This window comes from Salmo salar, unplaced genomic scaffold (assembly GCF_965601325.2).
Source record: "Salmo salar unplaced genomic scaffold, fSalSal1 ptg000432l, whole genome shotgun sequence".
Lineage (NCBI taxonomy): Eukaryota > Metazoa > Chordata > Actinopteri > Salmoniformes > Salmonidae > Salmo > Salmo salar.
In genome coordinates this window covers 508,208-524,659 of record NW_027675387.1, presented here as the reverse complement: position 1 = coordinate 524,659, position 16,452 = coordinate 508,208, and the positions used below count along the sequence as shown (strand labels likewise).

The following is a 16,452-nucleotide window of genomic DNA, read 5'->3' as shown; positions in this document are numbered from 1 at the left end:
AGAACAATCCTATGCACATCATCCGCCAGAGCACAGACACGGCGTCCGGCTGATGTCACAGACAGGGGCACCTGTTTGACAGACGCAATTATGCTATCCATAGACTTGTCTGTAGCCAATTCCTCCAAAACTGTCACCATGCATTTTTGTTACTTTTTGAGAACGACATGTTCTCTTGCTATCAAGCTCATTGTTCTGAATGAATGTTGATATTAATAAAGTAGTGTAGACTACAGTAGGCTACGTAGACCTGTTTTTCCCCACCAATCAACACACAGAGAAATAAACAAAAAGTTATAATTGAATAGAGATATTGGTGATTTTATGATTTTATCAGATCTAAATTATTTTATTGTCACTGAATGTACTATGTACTAATCAAATGTGTTAAACATGTTGTTAAATTTGTAGTGTAGGCCTATTAATTGTGCTAATATTATACGCTAATTATGTTCTGGCCCGCCCACTTTAACTCAGAAAAACATTCTCCCGATGTCACGTCCTGACCAGAGAAAGCTGTTATTTTCTATGGTAGAGTAGGTCAGGGCGTGACAGGGGGGTTTCTAGTTTAGTTTTTCTATGTTGTTTTCTAGTTTTGTATTTCTATGTTGGGTTTTGTTTGGGATGATCTCCAATTAGAGGCAGCTGGTCATCGTTGTCTCTAATTGGAGATCATACTTAAGTAGGTGTTTTTCCCACCTGGGTTTGTGGGAGATTGTTTTTGAGTAGTGTATGTTTCACCTCTGCATCACGGTTTGTTGTTTTTTTGTTCTTTAGTTTATGTGTATGTATTGCATAGTTTCACAGTTCAATAAAATATGTGGAACGATAATCACACTGCACTTTGGTCCGCTCCTCTCTATGACAACCGTGACACCCGAAGCCAAATCTAGTTGACAAACCCTGTTTTATAGTATGTCATGGCCTTTACTGGCCAACTGCTGTTATGTTTATGATATACTATGGTGTTGTGTCACTAGACTTTGACCAGATATTATTGCATCCAAAGATCAACTGTACCTAGAACATAGATACAGAGCCACTTGTTATCAGGAAGCTGCTCTCTCAGCACAACGGAAAATATCTCAATGACTTGACATGTTCTGGTTGTGAATTCAGGCTACAAGGTAAGAATCTTCCCAGGGATTATTGTAAAGTGTGTAGAGAAATTAAATGTATGGTGTTATTTTAGTATAGTGAATGACAGTAAAACACTCAGATCTAACAGTCCATTTCACCTGGGACAGTTATGTGACAGTTCAATCATACAAAATGGTGCTAACTGGGCGTAGGCGAGTCAAATTCAAAAACATATTGTTCATATATTCATATATTGTGGTTATTTTACAATTTGTATATTTTTATGTATAAGTTGTAAATCGTCTTTCAAAATATCGTAAAATTTGTTTTCAAACTTACAATGAGCTCCTCTTTCCTGTGTAATCTGGTATGAAACCACTGAACATACTTTTCTTAACATTGTTATTATGAACTGAATTCAGTAACAGCATAATAATATCATACCTGTTAAACAAAGCAACACACTAGAATGAGAGAAATTATTAAAAGAGAAAGTGAGACATTAATATTATTATTAGTTATTATCTATTATTATCTATTAATTAAATCACCTGACTGTTTCTATGTATGTTAGTAAATGTTTTATTTCTAAGAGATAATGAATATAAGAGAACAATTGACATTCAATAATTAGTTGTCACTGTGTTAACCACAACCAACATGCTGGATCTCTGTTTAGTTGTCACTGTGTTAACCACAACGAACATGCTGGATCTCTGTTTAGTTGTCACTGTGTTAACCACAACCAACATGCTGGATCTCTGTTTAGTTGTTACTGTGTTAACCACAACCAACATGCTGGATCTCTGTTTAGTTGTCACTGTGTTGACCACAACCAACATGCTGGATCTCTGTTTAGTTGTTACTGTGTTAACCACAACCAACATGCTGGATCTCTGTTTAGTTGTCACTGTGTTAACCAACATGCTGGATCTCTGTTTAGTTGTCACTGTGTTAACCACAACCAACATGCTGGATCTCTGTTTACAGGGGTCAGTGCTCTAAAATGAGTCTCTCTGGGGAGAGAGAGGAGGGGGGCCCTGCCTCTAAAATGAGTCTCTCTGGGGAGAGAGAGGAGGGGGCCCCTGCCTCCAAAATGCATCTCTCTGGGGGACATGACACCAAAGCTAAGAGGTAAGATGACAATTTTATGAAGAATTGATTAAGTTTATTTCCTAAATAAATAACTATCTTAAGGTGAATGCACTTACTGTAAATCTCTCTGGATAAGAGCATCTGCTAAATCAGGGGTTCTCAATCCGGGGTCTGTGGAGGTACTGCAGGGGTTCTGCAGGAAGCTCGGGGAGTGGTGGTGTATCCAGGGAGAAAACTAAACTAATATTCTGAAATGTCATTGTGGTCTTATGCTCCCATCTATTGAAATTATTTAGCAACTGCAGTAGTGCTTAAAAAATGTGTTATTCCTTACTAAAGTAGTAATTACTGAGAATTACTAGTTAATTTTATCACTTACAATAAAATAACAACTTATACCATAACAAACAATTAAACTGACATGAACCAAAATCACTATATATGTAGTTATTTAGTTAATTACCAAATTGAGCCGGTCGGTCACATTTGAGAGTGAGGGAGATATATAGCATTTTGCATAAAAAAACATGATTTTTGTCTCTGAAATGAAACCATCAAGTGATAGATTTTAAACAAATCCTTGTCTGTGAGAGATGTAATAATTAATACATCATTTCTTTAAACAATAAAAGCTCATTTCTGTAAAGTGATATGTTGCGTTTTGGAACTCTTCTTATGTTTCCCATCTGAGATCAGAGTAGATGAGAGATGTAATGTTTGTCTTTGTTGTGTTGAAGTCCAATCAAGCAGGAGAGACCAGCCTCCCCTGTACCCAGCTGTGTGTCCATGAAGAGTGACCTGTCTATGAATCATCCTATAGTGTTTAGAGAGGGAGACTTTTCTACTGAACAAAGGTAAGAAGAACTCATGGGTCATGGTCAGTGAGTTAAACAACACTGTCTCTAGTCATTTCTCCTCTCCCATTTTCACATTTCTTTTGGTTGTTTTCATAATCCATAGGCTAATCCTTTAGTCCATTTTCATAGTCCTAAAACTCTGTCTGTGTGTGTGTGTCTGTGTCTGTGTCTGTGTGTGTGTGTGTGTGTGTGTGTGTGTGTGTGTGTGTGTGTGTGTGTGTGTGTGTGTGTACACTCCCTGGATGAGGAGATGTAATCTCATGTTTTGTCCACAGAAACCAACAGGAGAAATCAGAGTCAGAGATTCTCAGTGGTCAGTCTTCCCAGAGTCATCAAACAGACCTGGACTCTGTATTCAGTGTATGTGATCCTGTTATGAACTTTTGTTTTCCTCAAGTAAAGTTTCTTTCAATTATTCATTAATGTGTTAATGAGAAAGCATTTCTTCTCTTGCTTAACTTATTTACTGGATTTATTTTAGTTGCTTGAAGAGAAAATGATGACATTTGTGAAGAACGAGCTGAAGATGTTCAAGAGGATTCTTAGTCCTGAACTCCCAGAAGGCTTTGAGAGTCAGAAGCAGGATGAGGAAGTGGTGGATGCTGAAGATGAGAAGCAGGAGAGCAGTGCCAGAGAGGGAGCTCTGAAGATCACACTGCACGTCCTGAGGAAAATGAACCAGAAGGAGCTCGCTGACACACTGGAGAAATGTAAGATCTGTCTGCCTCATGTTGAATGCTGTTTTATAACATTTAAAAGCTGTAGCTAAAGTACAGCTAAAGTAGCTGTGTAACTCAATGATATTGTCGCAGCCTTAACACAACACCTAGTGACCTCATCAAGTAGCAGCAGCGATGTATTGTGGTTATTAGTTTAGAGAGAGAGAGACAACATTAATAATACCATCAATAATACCAATAATAATATAATTAGTCAAACCAGTCTGTAATGTATTATGAAAACATTTACACATTTATACAGTCAGTTAAGAGAATACATTATTACAATAGAAAACTTTATAACAGTCCTTCAATAATGTAGGCATTAAAACAGATGTAATATTAATATCCTCTGTGTTATTTCTAGATTCAGATGATCCTGCTGTGATTTGCCAACGTGAACTCAAATCTAATCTAAAGAAGAAGTTTCAATGTGTATTTGAGGGGATCGCTAAACAAGGAAACCCAACACTTCTCAATAAGATCTACACAGAGCTCTACATCACAGAGGGTGGAACAGGAGAGGTCAATAATGAACATGAACTGAGACAAATTGAGACAACAACCAGGAAACAAGCAAGACCAGAGACTGCAATGAAATGTAACAACATCTTCAAACCCTTAACTGGACAAGACAAACTTATCAGAACTGTGCTGACAAAGGGAGTCGCTGGCATTGGAAAAACAGTCTCTGTGCAGAAGTTCATTCTGGACTGGGCTGAAGGAAAAGCAAATCAGGATGTCCAATTTATATTTTCATTCCCTTTCCGTGAGCTGAATTTGATGAAAGGTGAAAAACTCACTTTGATTGAACTTCTCAATCACTTCTCAATGGAAACCAAACAATCAAGAATCTCCAACTACGACAAGTACAAAGTTCTGTTCATCTTTGATGGTCTGGATGAGTGCCGACTGCCCCTAGACTTCCAGAAGAACAAGATCTGTTGTGACGTTACAGAGTCAAACTCAGTAGATGTTCTGCTGACAAATCTCATCAAGGGAAATCTGCTTCCCTCTGCTCTCCTCTGGATAACTACCCGACCTGCAGCAGCCAATAAGATCCCTTCAGTGTGTGTTGACCAGGTGACAGAGGTACGAGGGTTCAATGACCCACAGAAGGAGGAGTACTTCAGGAAGAGATTCAGCAATGAGGACCTGGCCAGCAGAATCATCTCACACATAAAGACATCAAGGAGCCTCCACATCATGTGCCACGTTCCAGTCTTCTGTTGGATTTCTGCAGTAGTCCTTGAACACATGCTGATACACAAGAGAGAAGAGACGCCCAAGACTCTGACTGAGATGTACACACACCTTGTGGTGTTTCATACCAAACAGAAGAATGAAAAGTATCTTGGGAACGAAGAGACAGGTCCACAATGGAATAAAGAGAGCATTCTGTCACTGGGAAAACTGGCTTTTCAACAGCTTGTGAATGGCAATCTGATTTTCTATGAAGAAGACCTGAAAGAGGCTGGCATTGATGTCAATGAAGCCTCCGTGTACTCAGGATTGTGCACACAGCTCTTTAAAGAGGAATGTGGGCTGTACCAGGACAAGGTGTACTGCTTTGTTCATCTGAGCATTCAGGAGTTTCTGGCTGCTTTATATGTGTTCCTCTCATTCATCAACAACAATGAGAATCTAATGGCCGAACCGCAAACAAAAGATGAGCCTAAAGTTACTTTCTACAAGAGTGCTGTGGATAAAGCCTTACAAAGTGAGACGGGAAACCTGGACCTGTTCCTCCGCTTCCTTCTGGGCCTCTCACTGGAGTCCAATCAGAAGCACTTACAAAATCTACTGACAAAGACAAGAAGCAGCTCAAAGACCCATGAAAAAACAGTCCAGTACATCAAGGAGAAGATCAGGGAGAATCCCTCTCCAGAGAGGAGCATCAATCTGTTCCACTGTCTGAATGAACTGAATGACCATTCTCTGGTGGAGGAGATCCAAAGCTACCTGAGATCAGGAAGTCTCTCTAGAGCCAAACTGTCACCTGCACAGTGGTCAGCTCTGGTCTTTGTGTTGCTGACTTCAGAAAAGGAGCTGGATGTGTTTGACCTGAAGAAATACTCTGGATCGGAGGAAGGTCTTCTGAGGCTGCTGCCAGTGGTCAAAGCCTCCAGAGCTGTTCTGTGAGTAAATAAAATGACATTTGAGAACTAATCATCTGGAACAAATATTCCGTTTAGAGAAAATATATGTATTAAAATATAATATTAATATGAAATATATTAATATGAAAAAATTACTGAATCAGTGCATTGGTGTTCACATTAGTATAACAATATGTCCATACAAATCTAGGAGATGGAAGATTAATCTATATGTTGTTTGGAAGAATAAACCAAATGCATCTGCCATTGTCCTTCCACACTACTCGTTAAATTAACAGTGTGTTTGTGAAGTCATGATGATCTCTTTGTCAGGCTGTCAGGCTGTGGAGTAACAGAGAAAGGCTGTGCTTCTCTGGTCTCAGCTCTGAAGTCAAACCCCTCACACCTGAGAGAGCTGGATCTTAGCGACAATGACCTGAAGGATTCAGGAGTGAAGCTGCTCTCTGCTGTACTGGGGAATCCCCACTGTAAACTGGAGACTCTGAGGTCAGTATTCCTGTAGTTGGTCAACAAGTGATAACGCTTTAAGATTGCTTCGATCACGTGGGATATGTTCCGCATTGCGGCGAACAACAACATTGACGAATATGCTGATTCGGTGTGCGAGTTTATAGCTTCGGCGATGTCGTACCCACAGCGTCTATTAACCTCTCTAGGCTAGGCGGGACGAATTCGTCCCACCTACGTAACAGCCACGGCTATCCTGTGGCGCGATTTTCAAAACCTTAAAAAATCCTATTACTTCAATTTCTCAAACATATGACTATTTTACAGCCATTTAAAGATAAGACTCTCGTTAATCTAACCACACTGTCCGATTTCAAAAAGGCTTTACAACGAAAGCAAAACATTAGATTATGTCAGCAGAGTACCAAGCCAGAAATAATCAGACACCCATTTTTCAAGCCAGCATATAATGTCACCAAAACCCAGAAGACAGCTAAATGCAGCACTCACCTTTGATGATCTTCATCAGATGACAACCCTAGGACATTATGTTATACAATACATGCATGTTTTGTTCAATCAAGTTCATATTTATATCAAAAACCAGCTTTTTACATTAGCATGTGACGTTCAGAACTAGCATACCCCCCGCAAACTTCCGGGGAATTCGCTAACATTTTACTAAATTACTCATGATAAACGTTCACAAAAAGCATAACAATTATTTTAAGAATTATAGATACAGACCTCCTCTATGCACTCGATATGTCCGATTTTAAAATAGCTTTTTGGTGAAAGCACATTTTGCAATATACTAAGTACATAGCCCAGGCATCACGGGCTCGCTATTTAGACACCCGGCAAGTTTAGCACTCACCATAATCATATTTACTATTATAAAAGTTTGATTACCTTTTGTTGTCTTCGTCAGAATGCACTCCCAGGACGTCTACTTCAATAACAAATGTTGGTTTGGTCCAAAATAATCCATCGTTATATCCGAATAGCGGCGTTTTGTTCGTGCGTTCCAGACACTATCCGAAATGGTAAAGAAGTGTCGCGCGCATGGCACAATTCGTAACAATAAAATTCTAAATATTCCATTACCGTACTTCGAAGCATGTCAACCGCTGTTTAAAATCAATTTTTACGCCATTTTTCTCGTAGAAAAGCGATAATATTCCGACAGGGAATCTCCTTTTCGGCAAACAGAGGAAAAAATCATAAAGGCGGGGGCGGTCGGGGTCACGCGCATAAGCTAGTGTCTCTTGATCGGCCACTTGAGAAAGGCGATAATGTGTTTCAGCCTGGGGCTGGAATGACGACATTCTGTTTTTTCCCGGGCTCTGAGCGCCTATGGACGACGTGGGAAGTGTCACGTTAGAGCAGAGATCCTTAGTAAAAGATAGAGATGGAAAAGAAGTTCAAGAAATGGTCAGACAGGCCACTTCCTGTAAAGGAATCTCTCAGGTTTTGACCTGCCATTTGAGTTCTGTTATACTCACAGACACAATTCAAACAGTTTTAGAAACTTTAGGGAGTTTTCTATCCATATGTAATAAGTATATGCATATTCTAGTTACTGGGTAGGAGTGGTAACCAGATTAAATCGGGTATGTTTTTTATCCTGCCGTGTCAATACTGCCCCCTAGCCCTAACAGGCTAACATAATTGCAAAAGGGTTTTCTAATGATCAATTAGCCTTTTAAAATGATGAACTTGGATTAGCTAACACAACGTGGCATTGGAACACAGGAGTGATGGTTGCTGATAATGGGCCTCTGTACGCCTATGTAGATATTCCATAAACAATCAGCTGTTTCCAGCTACAATAGTCATTTACAACATTAACAATGTCTACACTGTATTTCAGATCAATTTGATGTTATTTTAATAGACAAAAAATGTGCTTTTCTTTCAAAAACAATGACATTTCTAAGTGACCATAAACTATTGAACGGTAGTGCATGTATTAAAATACCCTCAAATAAAAGGTGACATTATATACTGTCACCTCATATGAAACATTTGATCTCAAATCCAAAATGCTGGAGTATAAAGCCACATTTAAAATGTTATCTTCACTGTCAACATAGATATGATGTGGACTGTATACTCAATACAATCTAAATCTGATACCTCACTGTCTGTCTTTTGACTGATACTGCTTTTAAACTGGTCTGGTCAGTCTACTCAAATATTTGTAATATGCATTTTTCTATCTACAAGAAATACTTTGATAATTTTTCATTTATAATAATGATACATTAATTTATTATTAGATATGGCAGGTTTCAGGACACTGATATATCTGAATATGTTGAAGAAATATACTGCCACTTTTTTCACCACCAAAGAATAGCAGTGTGATTTTAATGATTTGACTCTTTGCAGGCTGTCAGGCTGTCTAATCACAGAGGAAGGCTGTGATTCTCTGGTCTCAGCTCTGAGGTCAAACCCCTCACACCTGAGAGAGCTGGACCTGAGTAACAATGACCTGAAGGATTCAGGAGTGAAGCTGCTCTCTGCTGTACTGGGGAATCCCCACTGTAAACTGGAGACTCTGAGGTCAGTATTCCTGTAGTTGGTCAACAAGTGATAACTGTTCACCAGATCCACATGTTTTTACCAGACACACATAGTCCACACAATATGTGTTTGGACAGTGAAGCTTACAGTTCTAAATGTGGTGCTATGCTCCAGCATTTTGGATTTGAGATGTTTCATATTAGGTCACAGTACAGAATGTCACCTTTTATTTGAGGGTATTTTCATACATATCTGTTTTACCGTTTAGAAATGAAAGCACTTTCTGTACGTAGTTCTCCCATTTGAAGAAGTCTTAATTATTTGGACAAATTCACTTATATTGTATTAAAGTAGCCATAAGTTTAGTATTTAGTCCCATATTCCATGCCTGCAGTGATTACATCAAGCTTTTGATTCTACTAACTTGTTGAATGCATTTGTAGTTTGTCTTGGTTGTGTTTTGGATTATGTTTTTCCTAATAGAAACTGAATGGTGAATAATGTCCTGTCATTTTGGAGTCACTTCACTTGTATTGTCAGTAAGAATAGAAGATGTTTCTGAACACTTCTACATTCATGTGGATGCTACCATGATTATGAATAATCATGAATGAATCGTGAATAATGATAAATGGGAAAGTTACAGAGGCACAAAGATCAGACCCCCTCTGTTATTGGTGTTATTCTGTATACTTCTGGCCCTTCTTTGGACACTGTATTAACTAACCTCTAGACGAGCTTCAATGGTATTGGTAATGGTGAGATTTGACTCTTTGTAGGCTGTCAGGCTGTCAAGTCACAGAGGAAGGCTGTGCTTCTCTGGTCTCAGCTCTGAGGTCAAACCCCTCACACCTGAGAGAGCTGGACCTGAGCTACAATCACCCAGGAGACTCAGGAGTCAGACTTCTCTCTGCTGGACTGGAGGATCCACACTGCAGACTGGAGAAACTCAAGTATGTAGAGGGTTTATGTCAATGTTCATATCAGACATGTTTGACTTATCAGGCTATTTAAGACAAACATTCTGACCACCACTTGGACAAAGTTATATGCTGACTGTGTGTGTGTGTGTGTGTGTGTGTGTGTGTGTGTGTGTGTGTGTGTGTGTGTGTGTGTGTGTGTGTGTGTGTGTGTGTGTGTGTGTGTGTGTGTGTGTGTGTGTGTGTGTGTGAGAGAGTTCAGTGTGTGTGAGAGAGTTCAGTGTGTGTGTGTGTGTCGTCTGTGTGTATGGGTCCAGTGTGTGTGCAGTGTGTGTGTGTCCAGTGACAATCTCTCAATGACATACACACACACACAAACAGGACACGCACACAAACTGGACACACACACACTGGACAAACACACACAAAGGACACAGACACACACACACACACACACACACACTCACACACACACACACACACAGGAAATACAAACACACACACACAGGACACACACAAACACAAACATTCGCTTGAAGTTATCTGCTGACCGTGTGTGTGTCCAGTCTGTGTGTTAGTTCAGGTGTACTTATTGACTGTCTGTTCTTCTGCTTACCGCTACAGTGTGGAACATGGTGGAGAGTACACAATGAGACCTGGGCTTAGACAATGTGAGTGTTGACTGCTGTGAAGATTATGACTAAGAATAAGTCTTAATTCAAGTTAAGTCAAAGTCAAAGACCACCATCATTACTGACTTGGTCATATTAAATATCAGCTGTAGTTCTACAGAAACAGAAATCAGGGACACCAAAGTTTACAAAGAGTTGCTTTGACAATGTGTGTGTGTGTGTGTGTGTGTGTGTGTGTGTAATTAATCGGAATAAGTGTGTTTTATATCACCAAACAGTTTAACATATGATCATTCAACAAGTCTCAAGTTACCTTAACTTCTCCTTTTGATACCCAGAAACATCTACATTAAATGAATTAGTGAAAAGTGAGTTAACATTCTAATGTGAATGATGATGATTTCTAATATTGTGTCTGGTTTCATCCATCAGATGTCTGTGATCTCACATTGGACCTAAACACAGTAAACAGACACCTCTCTCTGTCTGAGGAGAACAGAAAGGTGACATGTAGGACAGAGGAGCAGCCGTATCCTGATCACCCAGAGAGATTTGAGGACTGTGGACAGGTGCTGTGTAGAGAGTGTCTGACTGGGCGCTGTTACTGGGAGGTAGAGTGGAGTGGGAGAGGGGCTGTTATAGGAGTGACATATAAAGGAATCAGCAGGAGAGGAAGGGTTGAGGACTGTGTGATTGGATGGAATGACAAGTCCTGGAGTCTGTTCTGCTCTGACAACAATTACTCTGCCTGTCACAATAATAATCCCACTACCATAGACGTCCCCTCCTCCAGCTTCCACAGAGTAGGAGTGTATCTGGACTGGCCAGCTGGCACTCTGTCCTTCTATAGAGCCTCCTCTGACACACTGACCCACCTGATCACATTCACCTCCACATTCACTGAGCCCCTCTATCCAGGGTTTAGGGTTTGGTATGATGACTCCTCAGTGTCCCTGTAAATAATAATCTGACACACACACACACACCCACACAATGGACACACACACACACACACACACACACACACACACACACACACACACACACACACTTGCCTTTGGAGCATTTACGCCAATCAGGAGTTCGACGTCGGCATCAATCTCCTTCAACTGAACCTCTTTCAGGTATGGCTTTTGAGTTCTTTCTGAGTGGGAATGCTCTCTTTTGTCACTGGGATCTTACTCTGGGTGTAGATGTAATGCAAGAAATGTGACGCCCTCCACATTGCCAATCTCTAATCTCAAAGCTCCTGCCCCATTGTGTGTAGCAGAATTTCCATCTCATTGCCTTGAGCTGCCTCATGAGTCTCTCTGTACAAAATGTTGCTGAGCTACCAGATTCGAGAAACGCATAGGTTAACACAGACTTGCTTCCATTTGCCATCTTTACTTGAACTGGCACAATTGCAAGGGCACACACACTGACACACCAACACACACACACACACACACACACACACACACACACACACACACACACACACACACACACACACTGGACTCACAAACATCCTGGACTCACACACACACACACACACTGACACACCAACACACTGGACTCATACACACACGCACTGACACACACACTGGACACACACACACTGGACTCACACGCACTGACACACACACACACTGGACACACACAAACTGGACACACACAAACTGGACACACACATGCTGGACACACACACACACGACTGGACACATTCAGACATACGCATCTTCCTATAATTGGACCTTGACCCAGGACCTTCAAATTGGGAACAAACAGACACCTCATTCCAGCAATAACTTCCACCACAAACACAGAGGTGAAAATATTACCGGAATATTCTGCAAAATGTTGATGAAGACGTCACTCAATCCACCCAAAACAACATGCAGTCTTTCCACAAGACTCCCATGAAGTTATAGTGTGACGTTATGAGTCGACGTTAAAGTAACATTCTCACAACATACTGCACTTGTTTTATCCTGTTTTAGATGTATCCTCTGTTTAAACATTTAAACTCTTACAATAACACTGTTAAAATACCAATGTGATCATTTCTTGTCTTTTATGTTGGAAAAACAAATTGTACAATTATATGTAGACATACGCTCCATAGTTGTACAAGTATACATGGTTATATTGTACTTTTCATAATAAAACATACTTGAAACAAGAAAAAGCATGTTAATAGTGGAAACAATTTAGTTATTGATTTTTACATTGCTTCTCCCTGTCTCATGTTGACGTTTGTCATGAATCTTGACCTGGAGGCAGAACTGTGCGATTTCCTCTAGATATGTCAGCTGCAATGTCAGAATTGGCTGTGGAAAATGTTGTTTTATGGTCTTAATTTAAGGGAGGGATTAGCAGTGTGGTTAGGGTTGAGGTTAGGATTAAAATCGGATTGTATTACTTTGTGCCTGTGCCAGCTAGTAACCACTTTGCTGAACTGCCTCCAGGGCAAGATTCATGACAATAAATGCCAACCTGCCTCCAGGGCAAGATTCATGACAATAAATGCCAACCTGCCTCCAGGGCAAGATTCATGACAATAAATGCCAACCTGCCTCCAGGGCAAGATTCATGACAATAAATGCCAACCTACCTCCAGGGCAAGTCTTACCTGTGGCTCCGTTTGTAGAGCATGGTGTGTGCAACGCCAGGGTTGTGGGTTCGATTCCCACGGGGGGCCAGAACAATTTTTTTTTTTTTTAAATGTATGAAATGTATACATTCACGACTGTAAGTCGCTCTGGATAAGAGCGTCTGCTAAATGACTAAAATGTAAATGTAAAATGTAATTCATGACAATAAATGCCAACCTGCCTCCCAGTCGTCCCCTCCTTATCTTTACAAGGCTGCAGAACATGAAAGCTAGTGATGTGGGGGTTCTCTCATAACCCTCAGTCCCCAGGTGGGTAGATGGCAGGTTGAATAAAGAGAAGCTAGTGATGTGGGGGTTCTCTCATAACCCTCAGTCCCCAGGTGGGTAGATGGCAGGTTGAATAAAGAGAAGCTAGTGATGTGGGGGGGTTCTCTCATAACCCTCAGTCCCCAGGTGGGTAGATGGCAGGTTGAATAAAGAGAAGCTAGTGATGTGGGGGTTCTCTCATAACCCTCAGTCCCCAGGTGGGTAGATGGCAGGTTGAATAAAGAGAAGCTAGTGATGTGGGGGTTCTCTCATAACCCTCAGTCCCCAGGTGGGTAGATGGCAGGTTGAATAAAGAGAAGCTAGTGATGTGGGGGTTCTCTCATAACCCTCGGTCCCCAGGTGGGTAGATGGCAGGTTGAATAAAGAGAAGCTAGTGATGTGGGGGTTCTCTCATAACCCTCGGTCCCCAGGTGGGTAGATGGCAGGTTGAATAAAGAGAAGCTATGATGTGGGGGTTCTCTCATAACCCTCAGTCCCCAGGTGGGTAGATGGCAGGTTGTATAAAGAGAAGCTAGTGATGTGGGGGTTCTCTCATAACCCTCAGTCCCCAGGTGGGTAGATGGCAGGTTGAATAAAGAGAAGCTAGTGATGAGGGGGTTCTCTCATAACCCTCAGTCCCCAGGTGGGTAGATGGCAGGTTGAATAAAGAGAAGCTAGTGATGTGGGGGTTCTCTCATAACCCTCAGTCCCCAGGTGGGTAGATGGCAGGTTGAATAAAGAGAAGCTAGTGATGTGGGGGGGTTCTCTCATAACCCTCAGTCCCCAGGTGGGTAGATGGCAGGTTGAATAAAGAGAAGCTAGTGATGTGGGGGTTCTCTCATAACCCTCAGTCCCCAGGTGGGTAGATGGCAGGTTGTATATAGAGAAGCTAGTGATGTGGGGGGGTTCTCTCATAACCCTCAGTCCCCAGGTGGGTAGATGGCAGGTTGAATAAAGAGAAGCTAGTGATGTGGGGGGGTTCTCTCATAACCCTCAGTCCCCAGGTGGGTAGATGGCAGGTTGAATAAAGAGAAGCTAGTGATGTGGGGGTTCTCTCATAACCCTCAGTCCCCAGGTGGGTAGATGGCAGGTTGAATAAAGATAAGCTATGATGTGGGAGTTCTCTCATAACCCCCCTCTCCATGTAATCTGATTCATTATGATCTAGGATCAGGTCCCTCCTCTCCATGTAATCTGATTCATTATGATATAGGATCAGGTCCCCCCTCTCCATGTAATCTGATTCATTATGATCTAGGATCAGGTCCCTCCTCTCCATGTAATCTGATTCATTATGATCTAGGATCAGGTCCCCTCCTCTCCATGTAATCTGATTCATTATGATCTAGGATCAGGTCCCCCTCTCCATGTAATCTGATTCATTATGATCTAGGATCAGGTCCCTCCTCTCCATGTAATCTGATTCATTATGATCTAGGATCAGGTCCCCCTCTCCATGTAATCTGATTCATTATGATCTAGGATCAGGTCCCCCCTCTCCATGTAATCTGATTCATTATGATATAGGATCAGGTCCCCCCTCTCCGTGTAATCTGATTCATTATAATCTAGGATCAGGTTCCCCCTCTCCATGTAATCTGATTCATTATGATCTAGGATCAGGTCCCCCCTCTCCATGTAATCTGATTCATTATGATCTAGGATCAGGTCCTCCTTTCCATGTAATCTGATTCATTATGATCTAGGATCAGGTCCCCCCTCTCCATGTAATCTGATTCATTATGATCTAGGATCAGGTCCCCCCTCTCCATGTAATCTGATTCATTATGATCTAGGATCAGGTTCCCCCTCTCCATGTAATCTGATTCATTATGATCTAGGATCAGGTCCCCCACTCCATGTAATCTAATACATTATGATCTAAAATACTTAACTGATCCTAGATCAGCTGTCCTACTCTTTATGAATACTGTCACAGAATCAATTAGTATCATTCATTGAACTGCTTTGCCATGAACAGATCTGTGAGGTCTTAACTTAAAGGTTCTATATTGACCTTATGGTCATTTTAATGGGGTTGAACATCCATCCCATCAGATTGTGTAAAGGATTTTATGAGTTCAGAAAAACAGTGACTTGGAAGCATCTCTCTGACCTCACCCTGCTGAAACACACTCAAGTAAAGACCACATAGCTACAGTTATATGCTTTTCTGTTTTTATACACTTTTACAGACAATGTATGGACAGGTATCCATATGAATCAGTACAATATACAAACTAGTAAGCCACCTCCCAATAAGGGGTCAGCAATATCAAGCATGCAGCACTAAACAGACAGACATCTCAGGCAACAAAATCTCACACTCAATACCTGCAAATATTTACAAAAAGTATTGTAGCAGATTTTATTTTGACTTCATGAGAAAAGACCCACATTTTTGGGTGAAATTAACAGAAGCCTTTGCAACAACAATCTAAAATAAGTTTTGCTAGCGTTATGAATATACAGTGTCTTTATTAATATATATGTTTTAATTGTAGTTGTATGCCTATATGTACAGTTTTTTTTAACACTTGTTAACAACCACACACTTTTAATGGGGGTGGCAGGTAGCCTAGTTGTTAGAGTATTGGGCTAGTAACTGAAATGTTGCTGCATCGAATCTCCAAGCTGACAAGGTAAAATTCGGTTGTTCTGCCCCTGAACAAGGCAGGTTACCCACTGTTCCCCGGTAGGCCATCACAGGGGCGGAAATGCCGGGGGGGACGGGGGGGACACAACCCCCCCATCCTGGGAAAAATATGATTTGTCCCCCCCAATATATCACTGAAACATAACTATGTAATTTAAATAATATTAATAATATGCAATGAAAGCAATTGTGCTGATTATAGACACTTAATAGCTTGTTTTTAAGTTTCAAAAGATTGCGACCCCCCCCACCCTTTGCCTCACAATGGTTTGATCCACTGCCAGTTCCTTAGCTTGCGAGGTAACGTAGAGGTCGTATCTACTGTCTGAAAGGCACTCAATACACGTAACTGACGTGAGGTTAATCCAGTCAATCGCGCACACACACTAGCTGAATATGCAGAGCTAGCGCGCAAATATTAACTATTAAGCTAGCTAGTACCTATTCCATGTATGTGGCGTCGTCAAAGATGGAATCTTTGCTATCGTCAATTTA

At 41.0% G+C, this 16,452-nt stretch overlaps 1 protein-coding gene and 1 long non-coding RNA gene across 3 annotated transcripts; both read left to right on the top strand.

Moving 5' to 3' along the window:
* Positions 1-935: 935 nt before the first annotated feature.
* LOC123741820 (NLR family CARD domain-containing protein 3-like) lies at positions 936-9,265 on the top strand. Of its 2 annotated transcripts, none has more exons than XM_082971898.1 (8): positions 936-1,127; positions 2,071-2,214; positions 2,913-3,029; positions 3,308-3,392; positions 3,514-3,742; positions 4,119-5,889; positions 6,184-6,357; positions 8,713-9,265. In XM_082971898.1, the coding sequence occupies exons 2-8, from the start codon at positions 2,087-2,089 to the stop codon at positions 8,900-8,902; spliced, it is 2,694 nt and encodes an 897-aa protein (XP_082828024.1). In that variant the 5' UTR covers positions 936-1,127; positions 2,071-2,086; the 3' UTR covers positions 8,903-9,265. The 2 variants fall into 2 exon arrangements, with proteins under 2 accessions (XP_082828024.1, XP_082828025.1); XM_082971899.1 differs by having other exon boundaries at positions 939-1,127; positions 3,283-3,392.
* A 117-nt stretch (positions 9,266-9,382) lies between these two features.
* On the top strand, positions 9,383-13,222 carry LOC123741824 (uncharacterized). The gene is made up of 3 exons (XR_014391422.1): positions 9,383-9,800; positions 10,392-10,438; positions 10,832-13,222. It is a non-coding gene; the product is annotated as an uncharacterized LOC123741824 (long non-coding RNA).
* The last annotated feature ends 3,230 nt before the right edge of the window (positions 13,223-16,452 follow it).

Excerpts from the sequence above, each read along its gene's own strand:
- LOC123741820 (XM_082971898.1), top strand. The coding sequence starts at position 2,087 with ATGAGTCTCTCTGGGGAGAGAGAGGAGGGGGGCCCTGCCTCTAAAATG. Across the intron at positions 3,743-4,118 it reads CGCTGACACACTGGAGAAAT|ATTCAGATGATCCTGCTGTG; the intron begins GTAAGATCTGTC and ends TGTTATTTCTAG. Across the intron at positions 5,890-6,183 it reads AAAGCCTCCAGAGCTGTTCT|GCTGTCAGGCTGTGGAGTAA; the intron begins GTGAGTAAATAA and ends TCTCTTTGTCAG.